The following is a 23,030-nucleotide window of genomic DNA, read 5'->3' as shown; positions in this document are numbered from 1 at the left end:
TGAGGGGTGTTGTCTCTTGATCCCATTGAGATCTCCACTCGCAAACCCCAGTATTTAATATTATATAATTTTAAATTTCCAAACTTGTACCTGCACCTAAGGTAGAAATTATCGTAATAGCATGCCCAATACGTTTACCCGTACTTGCACCTATACTAATATTGGTAACATAGGTATAAGCTAAGATGGCATATTAAATAATATAATGTTAGAAAAAAATTAGTCAAAATAGTTGTTTGCTTAATAATAGGAAAATTGATATGCCTAAATGAAGCTCGTTACTATTTATTTCATGGCTATTCCTATGCTAACACTCTTTGTTTATTGAGCTTATTTACTTGAGAGAGTCTTTCTTTTAAGCTTTCAGTATCACCCAATTAGTTCATTGTGATTCTCAAGCTTGGCACCATATGCTTAGCAGGGACCAAAACTTATTGGCCATACATTAACTGGGATGGTTTTAGCTGTAGTCACTTTATACTTTGTTCGATACATCCGTAGCATGTCTAGCTTCTCCTCTCAATTAGTTCCTTCAATACCACAAGATTTGTGGATGGTTGAGATGAGTACTTTGTTTGTCGATTCTGCTTGACCATTTTCTTTTGGGTAGTATTGGCTTGAGAGGGTGTGAAATATTTTGGATTTGGTCCTCATCAATTGAATGACATGATTCACAAAGTGGCCTCCTCAGTCACTAGTGATTTGAATGGAGATACCATATCTAGTGACATTTTGTTCATAGATGAATCTCATAGTGTTGAGTGTTGTATTGTTTGGTAGTGCTCTAGCTTCTGCCCATTTGGTTAGATACTTAGTGGCCACAACTATGTATCTACATTTGTGCAATTGGCTAGCCTTAGTTGGGCCAATAAAATCTAGTTCCCATCACTTAAAAAGTTCTTATGATTATGATGGCGAGAGGCATATAGTCTCTCTTCAAAATTTTCCCTATCCTCTGGTAGGTGTCACATCGAACTAACCATTCTTGTGCATTTGTATGTAGTATCAACCACCATAGATTGACCAAATGGACTTTTTTGGTTGTAGCATCCCTTGTGTGCTTCTTCCAATACTGCTTTTATATCTTCACACATGACACACCGTTTGAGGATGTGATCCAATCCCATTTTGTACAAGAGCTCGTTGATGAGTTGAAATGTTTTGCTTTTCAGAGCTAGCTTTCTCCTTTTTGTTGGCAAAAATATTTGTCAAAATATAGATAGATATTCCTCAATGTGCTCATACCAAGGTGGTAGTGCAGATATTTGAAATAAGTGGGGATTTGAAAAATCTTCATTCAGGGGTTCAACTCACTTTATTCTTGACAATTGGTTTGCTATGATATGACTTTTTCTGGGCCGTACAATAATAGTGAATGTGGATTCTTGTAGTAGTAATAATCATTTGGTTACCCCTACTTGAATAATTGGTTTATTGACCAAGTATATTAGTGCTGGTGGTCCATGTAGAATGTGAAGGGCGTCGACAGGAGGTAGTGCCGACATTTTTGAGGCCCTACTTGTGCTAGTGATTTCCCTGATCCCAAAGTTTGATGCATCGACATGGACATTAAAATCCTTACTCCAATCATGGTATGCAAGGATTGGTGAACTAATCAAACTTACCTTTAATTCATTAAATCCCTTCTTTGTTCTTTTGCCCATGCAAATGATACTTCCTTTCTTGTGATAATATCTAGTGGGTAAGAGATTTATAAATTGCTGATAGTTGTAATGCCCCAAGCCAACACAAGTTAGGACAAAACTGACCAAACGACGTTTTTTTAAAGAAATAATAGCAACGACACGTGAGATGCAACAATAACATGTCACACTGACACAACAATGTGCACACAAGTGTCATGAGGACACCACAACACAAGGGCAACATCAACACAAACAATCTCACCATTTTTACAAGCAAGGTGGCACCAATGGAAGACTTACTTATTGTAGGATGAAACCCCTGCAATGAACCTATGATAGTGGGATGATGCCTAAATGACGATTGGGTACTATTTTACAGTTGTTTTCTCTCATGACAACAATATTGGGTAGGATTTGGGAAGCATCATCTTGCAATCCAGACCAAGATGCACTTAAGAACTCTACAACACCCATGGAAGCCCACACAAACAATGGAATGACTAGGAGTTAGTGAACCTCTACTAAACAATGCAACCATTGGTTTATGAAACTAGGAGTAGGACGAGGGAACAATCACCTAAACTCAATAACCCTAAGCGACACCTAAACTAAGGAACAACCTACACAAGAAGCTACATAACTAGGATGCACAAACCCTCCAACAATGGGAGTGACAATGAGTCACTTCTAGGCAACATGCTTCCCGAGGCAAGGAGATGCCACAAATATTGATGTACAATACTTGTTGATGAAACAACCATTCGGGAACACTCTTTAGGCCTAGGAGAAACCTAGGAGAAACAAATTTCATAGACAAAGTTTCCCTAGGAAACAACCTGAAACGATGGAAAATAGGGTACTAGAGAACACTAGTGCTTAGAGAGGTCACTATACTAGCACCCAGGCGCAAGTGTGTAGATTTGGTGCTAGAGTCCTAGACTAGTGTTGTAGTTCTAAACACGTGTTGTATTCGTGGTCTTGTGCTAGCGCTAGTGTCCCAACCAATGAGCGAACCCAAGTTAGGGTTTGGTCACCAGGACTTGCCAAACCCATAAAAACTACCACCAAGGATGTACAACCACAATTGGGCTTTGAAAATGACAAGATGACTCCGAGCTAACATCTATCCTAGGTCATAATTCACGACATATATAGGCTTTGGAATTGCCTCTGATTTGTATCTGAGTTAACATGGGGTCAAACATGACATACCATACTCCATTCGAGTATGCTTAGGTATAATAATGGAACGACCCAATATGACATCTCTGAATCATCCACCATTGGGAATAACTCAGACTTGCCAATTTGCATGAAGGAATTCCATATACCTACATACATAGTTCCCACATTAGGTGTACTTGCTACATGTACATGATAGCTGAAGCACAACATAACTTTACAATGGGGATACAACATGATACATTTGTACAACCAACATACATACATCATTTAAGCATGAAAATGCGATCATCTAGCATCTCCAAATACATAAAGTACAATGCTCAATACAAACATCTTAGGGCAAGGAATATGTAGGCATTACATCTTCCCCACTAGGGTTGACTTACTTCTAGAAGTCATGAAGGTCATGATGATCAGACACCACACCTGAAGCTTTCTTGCACCCAATTTAGAGAAACCACACGTCACCCAAAATATAGACAGTAATATATGCAATCTACTACTGAGTAGGATAACATGAAAAACAAAAAACATGTAATTCCTTAAAAGCAATATTATTTTTCAAAGGCACCTTATTAGATTTCAACATGAACTACACTCGCATGATCAATATTCCTTTCCGCATTGAAAATATAATTTCACACATTCTAAATCATGATTTAACAATACCAACAACTGATATGCAACTATATCCAATACAAAGCATTTATTAAAACATATAAATTCATGCATCCACATCACAGGGCTCACATATCGGTCCACGGGGATGCTACATTCTTACAAAGTAAACAAGAACCACATGGAATGACGGCCATGGGGCTAACCACACTTGGGGAGGGGACCCCTCCATACAATTCCACCAGTGACCTACCTCTTGTTTTTGTATGGGGGTTAGCCTCTAAGAGATAGTCAACATGATGACTAGGAAGGTAAGTGGATCATAGTTGCCAATACAAGCCACACTTATCCCCATCCTCAAAGTTTCCTTTGATCCATTTCTTGTAAATTTTGGGAGTTTCTACCTCTACGTTTGGACTCGTCAGGGGAGTCACCATCTTTTTTCCTTGATGCAAGCTTCATGCCTAGAACCTAGAAGATGAGCTTTGACTCGTATGTTTTGGTGCTTTTCTTGCAGTCTTGGTCATGTGAAAATCCTCTACTCGCCCTTTCTCAGCATTTTGCATGCTCAGGTTGCCTTTAGAATCTTTCCCATGTGCCCTTTGCCTTGGACTTTGAGTCTTAACTCCACCTACTACTGGCTCTTCCATAAGTATTAATTCTTCAATATGTCGGATATTGTTCTTGTATGTTTCTAAGAATGATGAAGCTGTGGACTCTTTGTCATGCTCTTCTTCCTGGGGTATTTATAGTACTGCTGATGTCTCAACCCGATTAGAAAGGTCCACGTATGCTTTGTCCTCAAGTGGTAAGTGCCTTGCTATCTTTTCCCACTCTACCTTTGTGTATTCGTCGGTTGTTAAAGTCTTTTTCTCTTCCCAACTACAAATTTGACTTACACTTCGGTTTTTGGTCTGGGATGGGCTTAGGCTTTCGATTAGAAACCCTTCATTCTCTTCAACTATTCCCTTTAGTCATCTTATTCATTCCCTTTGTTCCCTTATTCTCAGGGACCACCTAACTTTTTTCTCTAGGTTTCTGATTGCTTTGTGATCTTTTCCCATCCTTTTTGGGATTAAGGGCATTAATTTCTGGAACCATCTGCAATGGTCGCATTCTTCCCATTAGCTCCTTTTCACATATCGTTGTAGTATTTGCTGATGGCGCTTTTCTTGTTCTTTGTTTGCCTTGAGATCTTGTAGAATGATGAAACGTTGTGCAAGGAGAGTCTTGGCAATCAACTCAAGAGATGGTCTACTTCATTGTTTACTTGCAAGTTGTTCCAAATTATGTTTTGAGGGATTTGTTTTTTGATGGCTTCCTTTTGACAATGCTTCTTGACAGATTTGTTCCATAGGTTTACAAGATCCCATGTGAGTCGTGTTCTCTTTCTCTGTTGGCTTGTACTGATTCTTCCGCTAGATTGTCATTTTCACCAACTTCTATTTGTATTCTACCACGATTCCTGGATCCGATGATGCCAAATCTTTACTACCTAAGTCTAATTGATTGAATATCATGGAGTAAATAGTATAATGAATGCGAAAACTATAAAGAATTCATGGTAGCAATTACACAAAGATTGCTCGATATATTTCGCAACTGAGTCCATCCATAACTAGTTTAGGGAAGTTTCATACATCGGTCCCTTTTCTGTTTACAACAAAAATATATAGTGGTTGACATTTGTTGAGAACTATCAACCATTGACAACTTTCAACTGCTTACATCGGAAAACTAACTATGCCGACTAACGAAACTAATAGAATTATTTTGCATACTACAATTGTGTGTATCATCTGGCTGCCAACTTAAATATAGCAGCATCATAAAATGTAATAATACTATATCTTATCCTGCAACTCTAATAGTGCGTCCCTGTGGTAAATTGTTGAAAAATATTTCCTTAGTAACTTTTCAATATCGCCTTTGTTGACTACTTTTTAGTTTGATTCATTGTGATATTGAATGTAGAACAAGGGTCCAATTAAGAGCAATTGTAATGTAGAGGCAGGTGTTTGGCACTTCATGGATCACTATTTTTAGGCATTAATTTGAGCTTTCTGATCATTATCTTGCTGTGGTTCTTATCGCCTTACCTTTCTTTTTAAATTAGCAAAGAGGAACCTTTGAATTTAAATGCTTTTTGTATCGTCTTCATTGCCAGATTTCATTTTATCTTGTGTTTGTGTAGTCTTTGAGTTATTGGTGAAACCATACCCAGTAGTTTAATTTACTGATGATGTAAGGAAGTGTACAATTTTGAAAGTATTTTTGTCCAAATAATCAATGATTGGGTTTTCAATTCTCTTGATGCAGTGTTGAATATCTTATTCTTGATGAGTCAGATAAGTTGTTTGAACTTGGGTTTGTTGAACAAATTGATTCAGTAGTAAATGCTTGTTCGAGTCCTTCAGTTGTCCGCTCATTATTCAGTGCTACTTTACCTGATTCTGTTGAGGAGCTTGCTCGAACCATCATGCATGATCCAATTCGAATACTTGTTGGTAGAAAGTGAGTTATCTTTACTCGATGCTCAATATTCCCTCTTGTGCACTTTTCTTATGTTGGGTCTTTATAGGGTGTCGTGATATCACACTAAATCAGTTATAAGCATTTAACATGTGAAGGACCAAATAGATTTCTTTGCATTATGCACTACTTCTGTTTGTTGATCCATTCTCTATATAAAATTCCAGAAATTCAGCTTCACAGTTGATACAACAAAGACTACTGTTTGTTGGAAGTGAGGAAGGGAAACTTCTTGCCCTCAGGCAAATTTTCAAGGAGGTATGTCATTATGATTTCATTAGTGGAACTGATTTGCTGATGTGCAGCACTGCCATCTGTTGTGTTTTCTATATTCTTGAACGTTATCTGTTCTTTTGTAGTTTCTTTTTTATCTCTTATTTTTTAAATCATTAGCTTTAGTCAGAGTCACTAGGGTGGACGCATGCATCTTAATGAGGCATTTGTATGATGTAATTGTACAAGGTGTGTGTGTATGGATGTGGGCTGTGCCCTTAAATAAAATCTTTAAAGATGACATTGAATCAGAGGGAAGAATGACACATGAATCCATCCAAAAGGCTTCTAATTTGAAATATTAAACGAGTTATTGTAAATCCTTAAAGAACTGAATTGAACTGCATGTGGAATATGTCAGATTGGCTGAAATTGGCAGTGCAGTAGTGATTCTCTTTGTACAGGCTACTACAAGAATCAATGTCAATGGGAAATCTTTTGGTGTATCCATTTACAAAGTTCTATCTGCCAGGATTGCTGTCATCTTCATTAATTATATGTAACTACCTTTGATGTACTGGGTTATCTCTTGAAGGAAGCCAGACTTGAAGGACAACTAAGAGGCATTTTGCTGTTATTATGTAACCAACTTCTTAATGTCAATAGGAGATGGCCAGACTTGAGGGACAAAATAAGAGGCATTTTGCTGCCAGGGCATTGCCAACTTCTTAATGTTAAGTTTGGTCGCTTTCCAGTTTGGTTAAATTGTACTCGGATACTCATAAAGGCAGGTGGAATCATATGATATTTAGGTGTCTGGTATTCAATTTATAACAGCTAATCAATGGCATTGGATAATGGATAGATATAAGAGGAAGCTGCAATTCGTGAATATCATTGATCCCTTGGTTGCTTGAAAAGTTATGATTGCTAATTTGCTATAATCTTAGGCTTTAGCAGATGACAAATGTACTACTACTCTTTTCATTTCATCTTTCAATCAGCCTATAAATACTAGAGAAGGTTCCTTAGGAAATTTGTTTAGGTCAAACAAGGAGAGTAAAAGGTTCAGCTATGGTAACTTGGGATGAGTGCACTTGTCAGAGGAATAATGAGGCACTAGGCAACCCCGACATTAGAGCATGAGGAACAGCCCTTGCATGGAATTGGATGGTCAGAATGGTAGAGGGTGAAGCTCCATGGAAGATTCTTGTGCCAAAGAGTGATAAACACTCATCATATGAAGGTTATCAATAGAGTGTTCCATATTTGTGATATTATAATTTATGGGCAATGCCAATGCCTTATACCTATCAGATCAACATGACTCGAGTAAATATGGGATGTGTGGGGACTTGTTTCTAAAATCCTTCAATGGTAGCATGAGGGGCCACACAATGAGGATCCAGCTACACAACCTACGTAGACTTTGCAGGCTTAATGTGGTACCTTGTCATTATGCGAAAGTACTGTTTTGTTTGCACAATTTAAGAAACACAGGTAAACACCAGCGGTACATTTGGTGCAAACTTAACCAAGCATGCGAGATGTATCTGCTTTTTACAAGCATTTAAGAATGATAAACAGAAAGTTGCCTTTTCAGGTTGCAGCTTCAAGGATTGGGGCCAAATCAGAGGGATTAGGTGCAAACTTAACCAAGCATGGGAGATGTATCTGCTTTATAGGAGCATTTAAGAATGATAAACAGAAAGTTGCCTTTTCAGGTTGCAGCTTCAAGGATTGGGACCGAATTAGAGGGATTAGAAATGGAATGGCAGGAAGACCACCCTTAATTATGAAGCAAAGCACATCTATAACCAAGAGAGATGCATTACAGCAATGGCCTCTGACCAGAACAATCAATGTGGACTTAAGGATCCCAAAGCAAGATGACACAAATACTGCTGGTCCATTTAGAAAAGAAGAACCACTTTCAAACACAGTTTTGGGACATTTCTTGATGATTCAAGGTTTACTAGTGATAATTAGACTTCATAAAAGCTGGTCTATTTGACTCTTCTTGTGTTACTTGTGGAGGAGATAAGTTGACTGACTACATCTTCTGGAAATTTCCTACTACTAGGAGCTTTTGAAATGGTTTCAGGTTAACTTCCAATTTCTTTTAATTGTTCCTCTTTCTTGGTAAAGTTTTCTTTTAGGACATTCTTGGTTGATAGAGATAACTTTAAAACTTCTCATCAAACTGTTTGGGTTTCTGCTACTGCTCTCTTAGGGAGGTCTAGATTGAAGGCAACTTTGCTGGATGGCACCAATCTCAGTGAATCTATGGAAATTGAAGGATTTCAAATAAAATTTGGCTTTGACAATGAAACCTAAACTACCATGGTTATTTAAAGATGATAATTCTTTTCCTGTTGAGGCTCATGATCAGCTGCTTACTTCCCTTTCCTCATAAGAAGGTGTGTCTTTAAAGCCCTACCTTTGAACTGATGTGCAAACCTTCCGTTTTCTTAATGAAATATAGGATTCATTTTCTTGAAAAATAAGAAACCTGGCATTAAAATATTAGACAAAGACCAAAACAAGATGAAGATAAGAACTTTCCCTTAGTATAAAAACAAATTTCAAACATTCAAAATTGATTTTTTTACCTCCTGCGGCAACAATGAGCCTTCCATTGGTGATTGTATTTTCTCCAGCTGTTCTTAAACTTTTATTAGTGCAGCTGTCAAATTTATACTGGGGGCTCTTTGTACATGAGCATCAGGGATTGTGTTTGTTTAATTTTAGGAGCTTCTGAATTTGCAATTCAGGGCTTCTTTTGCACCAATAGCAGGGGTTTTACACCAGCTTTCATGAGCATTGATGCTTTGTCAGTAAAGGTAGATCGTGAGCAGCCATTTTTTGAATTTGGCTGGCTTTCATTGTAAGCTGACTGTATTTTTCAATAGGCAAGGTAATCTTTGGTGTTTATAGAGGTTTTTAGTTTTTACTGAATCAAAATGCCTCCCAAGTTCACTTAGTGTATTCTTCTAGAATCCATAACACTTGAAATAAGGCACAGAATATATTGTCTGAAAAGGTTTTTTGGTGGCAGCCATTCTGATGTAAAACCAAAATCGGGTTTTCTGTCTTTGAAAACATTTTGTTTGAAAATTTGCACAATAAAGAAACAAAATAATAGCTAGAGCAAAGAAATGAGGCATAAGTTCCCGATGAAGAGGAAGGGGGATATGTATCTCAATTTTTCAAAACTTTTATTGTGGGTGTTGCTGATTGGTCCATAAATTTAATGGATAGTTCGTTGCAGCAATCACCAATAATAGATATGAATCCTGTTGGAATTGTTTGTCATTGATGTCAAGATGGGAAAGTGAAGTTGAAGTCATCCTTGATGTCAAAGGGATTCATTCTTGTATGGATAAGATTTGTCATTGATGTCAAAGCAATGACCAAAGCATATGGGAAAGCATATGGGAATATATGATACTGATATCAACCAACAGAAATAAGACAAACCATGTCCCAGCATCTCACGGAAGATTGAGATAGAGAATGAAGGAAATATACCCCACAGTCATTTGGTTTGAAGAATATCAGTGATTACATTAATGCAGCAATTTGAGACAATGATGAATATATACAAGAGTATAATGAGCAGTGATAAGATAAGAATGTGAAGCGGTTTTGTATAATACAAAGCATCTGAAGAAACAATCAAATAATTATAGTATCATGGGGATCATCATCGGGGCATTGAAGATATCATTAGAAAGAATCATCAAAGGAAATATGTAGGAGCCCTGAGTCAGCAGATAACTTAAGTGTATGATAGCACTCAATAATCCTCAGACAAAAACAGAACCAATCGGTCCAGTTGTGCGATTGGTTCTTATATTGGAATATTAACAATCAAATAAGCCTTTGTTGATGCTAAGGAGATCAAAGGAGATTGTGAAGTGATCTTGGTAGGCAGAGATTAAATAAAGCGGCGATTGCAATGAAGTGCGATTAAGCAATAGAAATTCCAAAGTCAGCGACTTTATTACGGCAACATGCTGATGTATACAAGCTACAATAGACACACAATGTGGCAGAGATGATATTCAAAGGCAGCGACTATATTCATCAAAGAAAGAGCAACAAACTTACAAAGATATCAACTCTGTATTGCAGCGCCCAGATTTGTAATTAACAGAGCAACGATATTATATGAACTCGGACTTCATATTCCATGAGTGTGACTTCATGGAGACATATTTTTAGTGATTCAACATTGCAGGTTGAATGAGGTTAAAGCCTTGATAAATGCAAGACAAACTGGTGATCAACATGTTTATCGGTTATATGATATCAACAATAAAATATATTTATTACAAGGCAGCGATTCAATGAAAAGAATAGTAAACGAATGAAGGGGAGCAAGTAAGTTAAAGCAGCGATCTGTATAATTCAAAAGTCAGCGATTACATGTGAGAGTGAGCAGCGAGTATGTTGCATTACGATTCTTCCTATTTCACGTTGAAGACAGCGACCAGGTTACAGTGGTTGGTTGAATGGGTGATGTGAATCACTATGCACTTGGTAATCGACTACATATTACAATAGCATTTGTATTAATGGCAACACTTCATTAAAGTCAAGCAGCGATGATGAATAATATTGAGCATAAAGGATATGTCACGTAAAGCTCTGTATGGTCGACTTCATGCAAATAACAAAAATGAGTACGAGTCAGATATACAGCAATTTGGTTTTACTATCAGCGATATAAGGATGACCGGAAAAGACTACGGGAGAAGAAATCGAAGAAATGGGCAAGAAGCGATTCAAGCTTATGAGATGCAATTTGTTAAAATTATCTATTGGAGCAATAATATAAAGATATCGACTCTACTAATAAAGGAGCAAAGTAGACAGAAATTTATTATAAAAGACAGCAACTAGTTTTAAAGAACTAAGCGATTAAGAATAACACATCTTAATATTTGTCGTGAAGAGAAAGGACGTATGGAAGAGTGGCAGAGTTTTGTTTATAAAGAGAAATCGTGGTTTAAGACAGCAACTAAAATTAGTCAGAGGCAGAGATTCACTATTGATAGCGGTTCATTTAAAATACGTATTATTATCTTTCACAAAGCACGTATTATTGAAGAGTTGTGATTCTATAATGTAATTTGTTTATTAAAAAAACACATGCTAAAAGTCACGCCGTTTTCTAGGAGACACAATCCTTGTAAAGAGACATATGAAAGATATAAAGTGTAAGTGGTGAACATAAGTGTGTAAGAAATATAAAGTTGTGTGTGAAAAGGTATTATGAAAATATCAAAAAGGGAGTGAGCTGTAAGAGTTATATGCAGATTTATTATAGCAGGCTGTGAAGAAGTCATGGCAGATTTATTATAGCAGGCATATGCAGATTTTTGACTAAGAATATAGATACAGTTGTGAAAGGAATAGTTGCAGATTTATGAAGAAGAGTATATGCATGTGAGGAAGGAATATATGCAGATTTGAGAAGATCAAATTGTCCATCCTCTGTTGAGATAGCAACATTATTAGGTGGAAAAACAGATTTATATGAAGTGGTTTGGTGCTCGCGAATTCTGAATTGGGAGTTGGTGCTTCCAGTGGGTTGGTGCTCACAAAATTCAGATTTGGGAGTTGGTGCTTCCACTGGGTAGGTGCTCACAAATCATATTTGGGAGTTGGTGCTCCAGTGGGTTGGTTCTCACAAACAATGTTAGGGGTTGGTGCCTACAAATATTGTTAAATTAGAAATATGTAAAAGCATTGATTTACCGTGGTTTTCTCCCATAAGGGTTTCCACGTATATATCTTGTGTTCTACTTGTGTTCTTATTAGTTAGATCACATATGAATGTTGGTATGCAATGGATACATTAATGAGATAAGTTATATACTTGTGATTGAAGTTGAAAAAGTTAAGTTGGTGAAATTTGTTGTTATACTGATTCACCCTCGTCTCTCCTCCCCCCCTCCCTCCCTATAAGTATAACCGTGTGCACTTCAAATCCTACGTTCGTTTAACTTGTTGCTTTTTTGTTCTGTGTGACAATAGAGCAGCATAGAGAGATCAAGTCAATATAGGTATAATATTCCCATTATCAAAGATTAATGTCTTAGTTCTATGCATATAGGAAATAACTACTTGCCTATGTTTTTGCCTTGGATACGTGCAGCGGGTTGTTAACAGCCATGCTTTGCAAATGAGACTTTTTGAGAGGAAGAAGAAAACTAATTTAAACACACATAAATGACACCTTCGAGCTAACTAAAATAGAAACCAATTAATTATTGAAAACAAGAATTGAAGGAATAAGAACAAATTGAAAAGTCTACCAAAATCCTATGAGCGCTTCATAGAAACTCTCAACATTACTTCAACAAATGTTGATCTGAAATTTGCAGAGTTGTGCACCAAACTTCTGCAGCAGGATCGTTGGAAACAACGGTTTCGTAGTAGTGCCACTTCGTCCTCCTCAGAGCAAGCCTTTGCAGCCAAATCCTTTCACAAGGATAAAGGCAAATCTTAGTCATCTCAGTCATCTTAGCAGAAGGGCTCCAGTTAGTCTCAGGATGGTTCAAAGAAGAAGAAGGTTTAATGCAACTACTGTCATAAATATGGCCACATTATCAAGGATTTTCGCAATCGTTTGGCTTCCAAACAATGGAATCAGGGAGGGTCTCAGCCTAAAGCCAATGTCGTTGAGCACACAAAGCAGAAAGAGTGTGCCTTTTACGCCTTCATGGCTAAAAGACTTGCAGACCATGTGAAGTCTTTTGCCTGGTATAAAGATTCTAGTGCATCTCGACATTTCACTCACAAGCGTGATTGGTTTACAAACTTCTCTCCTTACATCGATTCAGTCATTTTTGGAGGAGGTGAAGAGTATATTGTTGTCGGCAAGGGCAACGTTTAGATACAGTTTGGTGGGAGGAATCTTATATTCCTCAATGTATACTACATTCCTGGCATGGAACTGAACCTTCTCTTCGTGAGCCAGATTATGTGGCACTCTCCTTAGCTTGATGTGATATTCAGTGCACACGAGTGTTCGATTGTTGATCGTGCGACACGCACTACTGTAGCTATTGGCATTGAGGATCATGGTCTTTACAGATTTGTGGATACGGGTGATTCTCTTGAGCATGCCTTCGCAACTAAATCATCTTCTATCAACAGTCTACAGTCAATTTTTCTCTCATGGCCAACATTCATAGTTTTTAAGAGCCTCAGAGATATGCAGAGGCAAAAGGGATTCCAGAGTGGGAAAATGCAATGGACGTAGAATACCAGAGCCTTCTGAAGAACAACACCTCGGTTCTTTCTGATCTTCCTCTAGGGAAGAAGCCCATTAGTTGCAAATGGGTGTATAGGGTCAAGTATCATGCAAATGGTACCTTGGATAAATACAAGGCCAAATTGGTTGCTCGAGGATTCACACAACGGGAGGGCATTGATCATGAGGAGACTTTTTCTCGTACTGCCAAGATGAGTACAATTCGTCTTCTTCTCGCTATTGCAACTCAGTTTGGATGGAAAGTCCATCAGATGGATGTTAAGAGTGCCTTCCTCAACGGTGAGTTGTAGGAAGAAGTCTACATGACGCAACCTCTTGGTTTCAAGGTTGCCGACAAAGAACATCAAGTATGTAGACTCATGAAAGCACTCTATAGACTCAAACAAGCTCCTCGTGTGGTACATCAAGATTGATTAGTACTTGGTTGCTCATGGTTTTCAACGTAGCCCTTCTGACACTAATCTCTATATCAAGTACTTTGGCAATGACGTTCTCTTTCTTGTTGTCTATGTTGATGATGTGATCATTACTAGCAGTTCAACACATTTGATTGTAGAAATCAAACAAGACCTGTGCAAGGCTTTTGACATGACAAATTTGGGGCTTCTCCATTATTGTTTAGGTGTTGAGGTTTGGCAGACTGATGGTAGCATTTTTATTTCACAGTCTAAGTATGCCAGGAACTTGCTTGACAGGTTTCGAATGCAGGATTGTAAACTTGCTTCGACGCCTATGGAGAAAGGACTGAAGTTGTCATCCAAGTTTGATTCTCCTCCTGTAGATGAAACAATATTCAGACAACTAGTGGAGAGTCTCATCTATCTCACTACCACTAGACCTGATCTTAGTTTTGCATTGAGCTAGCTACATTTCATGCTTCATGACAACCCCCAAGGTTGATCATTGGGTAGCAGGGAAGCGCGTGCTGCGTTATGTGAAGGGCACTTCTGATTATGGACTTCTTTACACCATGAGTCACGATCCTAGACTCAGTGGTTTCATAGATTCAGATTGGGAAGGTTCGATTGATGACAGGAAATCAACATCTAGGAATTTGTTCAGTTTGGGATCTGGTGCAGTCACATGGACTAGTAAAAAGCATCAGGTAGTGGCTCTCTCCTCGATAGAAGTAGACTATCGAGGAGTAGTTAAGGCAGCTTGTGAGGCAGTTTGGCTTCGCCGGATGCTTGCGGATATGCAAATATCTCAAGCAGGTCCGACTCCCTTGTTTTGTTATAATCAAGGAGTTCTCAAACTTGCCAAGAATCATGTCCATGAAAGAACCAAGCATGTGGAAACTCATTGTCATTTTATTTGGAAGCTTGTTGAAGACGGATTAGTTCAATTGCAGTATGTTCCAACTGCGGATCAGACTGCAGACATTCACACCAAGTCTCTCAGCCTAGATAAGTTTGCTAAATTCAGGGGGCAGCTTGGTGTTGTTGACAGATTGACCATTAAGGGAGGGTGTTAGATTATGTTATATTCTTATTAATAATGGTCAATTATGTAAATATCTTGTAATAGTAGATTCTTTCTATTTTTACGATTGTTTCTTATTTAGAAACATCGTCTTTGTAAACTCTATAAGATCTTTTGATCTTTGTAAATAATTCATGCAATATTTTACCAATTACTAATCGTAATAGGTGAATTCACTACTAATTCAATTAATGGAATTACAAACAAATGTTCAATATGAACTTCAGCTTGAACAACAGTTTCTGTAGGATAAGTTTAGCATTCTAAGCGTATCGGGCTTCGACTCTCGGGAGTTCAGTGTCCTATTTGCATGTTTTGATATGAACATGGTCATTGGTTGTCAATGTTTGAGCTTGTGGTTTAACCTTTTTTAAGATTATTGGAACGTGTTAAGACTAACACCTAATCCCCAACCACTGATTTGGTCTTTAACCATCGCTACTTGGGCATGTGCCTTGACTTGTTTGAAGTTGTTTGGAATGAGGTAGGAAGAACTCTCGACCCCTGACCCTTGATGTAGTTGTCTCTCTGCACAAATTTTGCATAGGCATATCATTTGGAAGGTGGTAAGGGTGAACTCTGACCCCTGATGGCCCGATCTAAAAGATTGTTTGTGTGTTCAAATGCTCCCTTTATCTTCGGTGGTCAGTGTTTGAACTTATGACTTGTTTTTGGCATGCAGCGAATTAGTTTTGTGAAGTTAAATTTTTTCCAAAGGTGAGCAAAAGGATTATGTGTTTGGCCGACCTAATAATAGTCATATTTTTGAAGAGTGGCCAACCTATGGATTTATTGCATTGATTTTTAGCATCCAAAGTGGTTATATAAAGGAGAAGTATGTTTGCAAGTTAAGCGTATGAGGATATGTGGAAGTGAAGCATCTGTGGAAGCGTAATGCTCTATATTTGACACACAAAGAAGAGGAAATGTATTGTGGAGTGGATTGAATGTATAGTAGAGAGCAGAAGTGAATAAGGATGCATATTTTGGTGAAGTGCTAAAATGCTCTATCATTTGAGAGTAGAGCAGAATTAATGTGAAGCAAAGATAATGTAGAGCAGAGCAAAGTAGACCTGAATTGGAGTAGAGCTATGAAGGAGATTTTGTTGTTCATCATCTGTTGAAGAAGCAACATACTGAAGGTGAAGTTTTAAGCAGAAGAGGTTGGTGCCTACTGAACAAAGAGATTTATGAAATATCGATTACTAGAGGCACTTTGTGAAGAAGAAACAAATTGTATTAGAGATGATATTTGGGATCTTGGCTGAGCCAATGCTAAGACAACATACTTGGAAACATCAGAAGAAGGTCCTAATATATTATGCAGGATTGGATGTCAAAACTTGTTGCCCATGCTGAATTGGCATAGAGACACCGATCCTCTTTTTAGCAAATTGCCCTAAATTTCTTTCTTTTGGAGCAATATTTGTATTCCATTCTTTTTTCATTTATTTTTTCCTAAGTTGCTGAATCGTGGGATTTTTCGAGCGATTCCAGGTAAGAAACGTACCGGAATCGGATTCTGAAACGAATCTCCTGTGGGTACATCCAGGGTTTGTATTTTTAGATGCTGAAATGTTTTCGAAATGTTTAGTGATTCTAGTTGATCTTTTTGATATTTTTAAGACCTACAATGCTGATTAGTGAACTCAGAACTCGTCTATCATGAGATTCTAGTTTGATCTTTTTGATATTGACAACTGAATTTAAATTAGCATATTATGTTTCAAATTTTGAAATTTGTAATGGTTTTGTTTAGCATATGTATTGGTATATGACATTCTAAACTTAATTCTATTTTCTAGCTACACACACACACACACACACATACATATACATACATACATATACATATATCATCCTAATCCCTACTTAGATGGTTGCCTTGGCAACAACCATGATACTGAAGCTCCTATCTCCAAGTGGTTGTGGCCTCTGCTAGATCAATTGAGGCCTCAGAGTTGTACAACATTTATATTTTCACCCCTATGCTTCATAAGACTTTATGATACTTTTTATAGTCCCTTTCATCAGCATACTTCATCTTTTCATTTCTATATAAAATATGATCATAGGGTTCCTCTATGCCATGAGTTGCTTTGGATAAAAGTTATACTCGTTATGAATCCCATAATATAAATCTCACCAAACTTCAATTAGAATTAGCATGTCCTAAACAGGTTTTAAGATCAAGAGCTCATGTTACATGGTTGGTTGCCAACATTAATTAGACTCCTCACTAGCAACTTGTTGGAAATATAGTCATTGATGTCAAAGGTGCTCAGTTGAGATAGTTGGAAGTTGTCATTAATGTCAAAAGGCATGGGCAAGATTGTTGTCATTTATGCTGAAAATGTATGAGTGAGATTGTTCGAAATGTTCATCATTGATGTCAAAGAAGAATTTGTTGTGATGCTATGGCCAAATGCCACTAATCAGTAAGCAGGGATGGCTAAGTATCTTATGGATGGATTTAAGTTTTGTACTCATGTTATTATGTTTGGAGTAAACTAATCAACCAACTAGTTTTATCAAACACTTGAAGATTTGGGAGGTTTGATTTAGAAGAATTGAAAAGAACATATATCTTGCTTTATGAAGACCCAATTGTTTCATGTTTTGTGCCTGAGGCAAGGGCACACTGTGATGTCCCTATACTTTACACATCATGGTAACCAAATTCTTCAATTTTGTGTAGTCTCTGGGAGAGACAAAATTGCAAAGGCGTATCAAAAGAAGAAGTCAATGATAGCTAGAAGACTAATAACATAACAGTTAAAAATATTATATATATAAGCTAAGCATTGATCAAGCCTATCTTTGATATCATTGAGCAAGCAAACCAATCAACTAAGGCCTTTGCAAGACTCATGATAACATCCATATGAAGCAGTATTAGTTAATCGACCAATGATAAAGCAATTATTGAAAGACTAATATGCAGCCCTTATAAGGAATGAAGTAAGGGACTGTTGACCAAAGCGAAGGATGAAACGATTATCCGGACGCACAGTTTAACGATCAAACAGAGGAAGAGTCAATCTCAGTGATAGAGTCATGATTACGTAAAGGTTAAATACCAAGATAACCAACACGAATCAGCAATTGGTGATTATTACAAAAAAAGGGTTGGTCATCAATACTAACAAGTTAACTTATAACTAGTAGATTGATTTACTTATGAAAGATGCATGATTAAAGTAAAGTAGCAGTGACTAAAGTCATCAATAACATTAGTATAAACCGATAGTGTTTATTAATTGATCTGGATTTGAAGGCTAATCAATTACATTATGAATGGGTGCGATTAGAATACAAATCTAATCAATAATCATAAAGATAATGAAATGGTGCGATTAGTGAGGGAAGTGAAATATATGAACATAAGACACATCCTTGGCAATCATTTCAAATGCACGGTATAAGAGAACATTCACAATCTCTCAATTCATCATTGTGGAGTTTTTATCTTATTGTTTAATCAAGATTGGATAGCTCTTTTAGAGCAATTGCTGAGGGCACAATATTGGTTGCATGAGGAACAAACAGCCAATCAGAGAAGGCACCAGTGATTGCAGGCATTGAGAATGCATATCAGAAATAGCATCGATTATTAAGCTGCAAGCATATAAATCAAGATCTGAAACTGCAACAAATCGCTCATAGCGATACTACTATATTTGCATAATTACATTGTCATATCAGATATAGCAAACATATTGCTGCTAGCAATACCTTCAGACCTGCAGATATTATTGACTATATCAGACATAGTAGCAGGAGCAACAAGTTCATTGCATAGTTCATCATCATATTTGGAAAAGCAATTGAAGCATGTTGCAGATTGGAAGATTACCAACAGCATACTTCCCAAAGATCAAATTAGAGACAGCTATCTATCCAGTCTACATCCCGTTTCATCATAGGTGAAAGGGAAAGTTTATAAGACATTTCATTCACTTAGCATTCATACATATTGCCTATATTAGGAAGGGCAGGAGATATTGAAAGTGCCAATATACTATTTATTATGTTCATGCTATTGATTATATAATTCATAATATAAATTTGATATTATAATCTATAGTAAGTTTAAGAAATTGAAGTAATGGTCTCTTAATAACGAATTATCCTAGAAGGGACATTACAAGTGGTATCAAAGCATTAAATTTTGTGGTTCTATTGCATTGTTCCTAAAACGGGACATTACACACATCTGATATGTTTAGAAGAGATGCAAATGGAGCAGCGATAAGTATATGTCTGGAGGCAGTGACTACGCATTTGTATGTAGCGAGTCATTAATGTCCAGATTCGCAATGAACAGCGATGATATGTGTACAGCCTATGTACATATTAAAGGCAGCAATATTATTATAAAAGAGCAACAGTATTTCATGCTAATAGCATCAATTAACTGGACATTATGCACAGCGATTACCATGTCTTTATAAGCAATGAATATACTATGCTAAGGGCAACGGTTAATATTTATTAATAAGGAAGCTATTGTTAAGATGCAGCAATTAACCTGTGAGAAGTGATGAAGTATAACAAAGCTGTGATGTATAATGTCAAAGGACAGCAGTATACAGCGATAAATATGATCGTGGATACTTTATTAATGGCAAGGTAGCAATTCATATAAACAATATGCAGCAATTACACAAAGTCAGATTTGTTTATATTTCTAATTGGTGCAAAGGTTAATATTAATATAGAGCCCCCCCCCCTTGTTATTTACGCCCATAACAAAACAAATGCTTATATCAATTTTTATGGCCGACCTCAAAGAGTGGCAAAAGAAAATTAATTAAGGAAGGCTGACTCCTCATGGGGGAAATAAATTCTATCATTACAGCCAACCTCCCTCCATATGATGGTGCATTCATTAAGGTTTTAAATAAATAAAATATTGCATTTATTGTAGAGTCGACCTAATGATGATAGATGCCTATTTTGGGAGGCAAAAATCAAATTAAATAAAAAATACCTCTTTCCCTCCTTGGCTGACCTCATTGAAGAGGTACAACCCTTTGAAGAAAAGGCATAATTGAAGAGTATTAAGTGGAGTTTGCATGGATCATTCCATTATTGATTTTAATTGCATATCTCTTCCATTTAGAATAGACTTAAGCAGAGATAAAGAGCTGATAAGGAAGCAGATTCATAGAGAAAAATTATCAGATCTTCTAGTCCAAACATTGGATCAGAAATTTGCAGATCTCATGAGTTAGAAGCATCAAAGAATATGAGCAGAAAATTACAAACGTTGGAGTAGATCTAAGGATCCTTCTGAGAGCAGATTTTGAAGGCAAATTTCAGACATGATCAGCAGATCCAAGGCAGATTTTTTGTGAAGATATATTCCAGATTTGAGAGCAGAAGTTAGAGCAGATTTATGAGAAAGGAGTGAGCAGATTTTTGAACCCTTTTCAAGGGATCAAGACATATGTTAATGCTAAATGAAAGGTCAATGACCAGGATGAAAACGTATGTCTGCTAATGAAACAAGATATAAGAAGAAGCCATTTCATGAGATAAATTGTGTGTGGAACAAAATAAAGATCTTTAAGAGAGACTTGAGTGTAAATATGAGATGATGCAATTAATCTCTAAAGAGAGGTGTGATATGCATTTGTTATGAAAGGAGATGATCATTGTGAATGTTCGTGTCTCTAAATTAAAGTCACCTCTGTTGGTAAGGTATTAGGAGAGTTTGACTTTTATTGAGAAGAAAAACTTTGAAGGATGTGTTCCTCAATGTAATGTAGATTCAGAAGAAGAAGATATGGAAATAAATTGCATCAGATTTGTGAAGAAGGCATTTAAGCAGATTTGTGAAAGGAAGTATATGATTGTCCGTCATCTGTTGACAATCAAGATGGAACCTAGTTCTGATTTGTAAGTTGGTGCTTCCCTGTGGGGGTTGGTGCCTCCAGTAGGTTGGTACCTACGAATTAAGGGGATTGGTGTCTTTTGTGGGTTGGTGCCTACAAAGTTGTGAGAAGATTTTATACATATGATCAATATTGTGTTGTGGTTTTCTCCCGTAAGGGTTCCCAGGTGAATATCGTGTGTCATTGTGTTCTTCTCATGTGCATAATTATTAATGTTGTGTAAATGATGTTATTGTGATTGCTAAAGTGTTAAATTGGTGTCTCTCTCTAAGTTGGTGTGTAAAGGAGAGATTGGTGTCTCTCTCTAAGTTGGTGCTTATCTGTGGGGGTTGGTGCCTCCAGTAGGTTGGTACCTACGAATTAAAGGGATTGGTGTCTTTTGTGGGTTGGTGCCTACAAAGTTGTGAGAAGATTTTATACATATGATCAATATTGTGTTGTGGTTTTCTCCCGTAAGGGTTCCCAGGTGAATATCGTGTGTCATTGTGTTCTTCTCATGTGCATAATTATTAATGTTGTGTAAATGATGTTATTGTGATTGCTAAAGTGTTAAATTGGTGAAAAGTTGCATCATACTGATTCATCTCCCTCCTCTCTTAGTATAATTGTGTGCTATTCACAATTACCATATATGGTAGCAAAATAGTAACATAATGATCTAGGAGGAGTCACCAACAATGTACGTGTGGCAATAGCTAGGCCATTTTATGGCTTATGCAAACCATGAGGTTACTTTGTGGTACACTAGGGCACCTGATAGATGCTCCCAAGAACACAAGGACCCTACACCAACCTCTAGCACGTGCTGCACATACTCCAACAATGGCACAATGGACTTGGCATAGAGACAGACAGTCACTTCGTGGTTTCTATCATGGCTTCAACAAGGTCTAGTTTACCTCAATTGTGAACTGCAAAATGCAATTCACAAAGCTTCTTACTTCATTATCTGGAGTATCACTTTACAATCTTTAGACTATACAATTGACGTGGCAATCAAGGTGACACCTACAAGGCTTGTGATATGCTAAGTCATCTACCAACTTGTTAGAGACAAAACACAAGCTGGTTCAGATTTACAACCACAAGGAGATAAGGAGTTAAACATAGGAAATAGTTACACTTCCAAAGGGAGGGGAGGACTCAACTTCCTAGAGACTCTTGGCCTCCACAGCATGAATCTTTGTAATCTATACATACATAATTACATTACATATGTAACTATATCTGTAACATAGTTTAGGTGTTCATTTATGAAGCCAATAGGGGATAAAAGATAAATTTCATGCACCTTTCCCAAGGATATAGCTGAATAAAATACATTCACTTTCAGTTCTATATCATGTTTTTACTTTTCGACTCACTTTTGTGAATTCAGCTTACCTTTTACCTTCCCTGTAAAGCGACTTCCTTGCTGCCCAAGGCTTAAAAGTGGGCAGAAGCTGTCATGTAAAACCAAAAGCAAGACAAGATTATTATAACTCTTTGTCTCAAGTTCATTAACTTTCTGCATCTCTCCTTATCAAACCTTCTGTTTGTGGGTAATAACAACAGATTTTTGTAAACTTCCTATTATTTGGTTCAGTAGAATTCATAGGTTGGTAGGGGTTTCTTCAATCTTTGGGGCATGTGCTCCAATCTAAATTTGATTCATAAAAAGGAAGAGCAAAATGGTTTACTCTTTCTACAGAAATGCTCAAAGCCTCAACACATAAATACTAAATGCATACACATATTCACAGAAATATCTATATAATGCACAACCAATACTACTGATCCCATGTCAAATTTCAAAATTAAGGTTGCTAACAGGAAATCTGTCACTTGTCTAGGAAGATCGCATAATGTCAAGTTGAAAACACATGTACACAATGGTGTATGCATTTCGTTTACAAGGGATGCTATTCTTACTGTAGTACAGTCAGATGCCTAAGACTTCAGAATGCGTGCTTACTGCAATATAAATTTCACCTGAAAATATCTTCACTATCAATTTATAGGAATGGTCTGTCTTCTGTTGCGTGTATTACTTTGCCAATATGGAAAGAAGATAAGGCATCTCATGCACCACTGTTAAAAATCATACCTCAACCCCAGAGAAAATCATCAGCAGTCGCAACTAAAATGAAATTGTAATTCAATTCCAATTTCCAACATCAAGTTCAA

At 37.1% G+C, this 23,030-nt stretch overlaps 1 protein-coding gene across 2 annotated transcripts in view; it reads left to right on the top strand.

Moving 5' to 3' along the window:
• The window catches only part of LOC131065110 (DEAD-box ATP-dependent RNA helicase 57), a 129,180-nt gene that overhangs the window by 104,366 nt on the left and 1,784 nt on the right, over window positions 1-23,030 (top strand). For both annotated transcript variants that reach the window (XM_057999531.2, XM_057999523.2), the window contains exons 8-9: window positions 5,769-5,963; window positions 6,149-6,239. In XM_057999531.2, the coding sequence (XP_057855514.2) occupies window positions 5,769-5,963; window positions 6,149-6,239 (286 nt within the window). The remainder of the gene's footprint in view (window positions 1-5,768; window positions 5,964-6,148; window positions 6,240-23,030) is intronic.

Source organism: Cryptomeria japonica, chromosome 1 (genome assembly GCF_030272615.1).
Source record: "Cryptomeria japonica chromosome 1, Sugi_1.0, whole genome shotgun sequence".
NCBI lineage: Eukaryota > Viridiplantae > Streptophyta > Pinopsida > Cupressales > Cupressaceae > Cryptomeria > Cryptomeria japonica.
The sequence above is the reverse complement of the archived record's forward strand: the minus strand, read 5'-3'. Positions and strand labels throughout refer to the sequence as shown.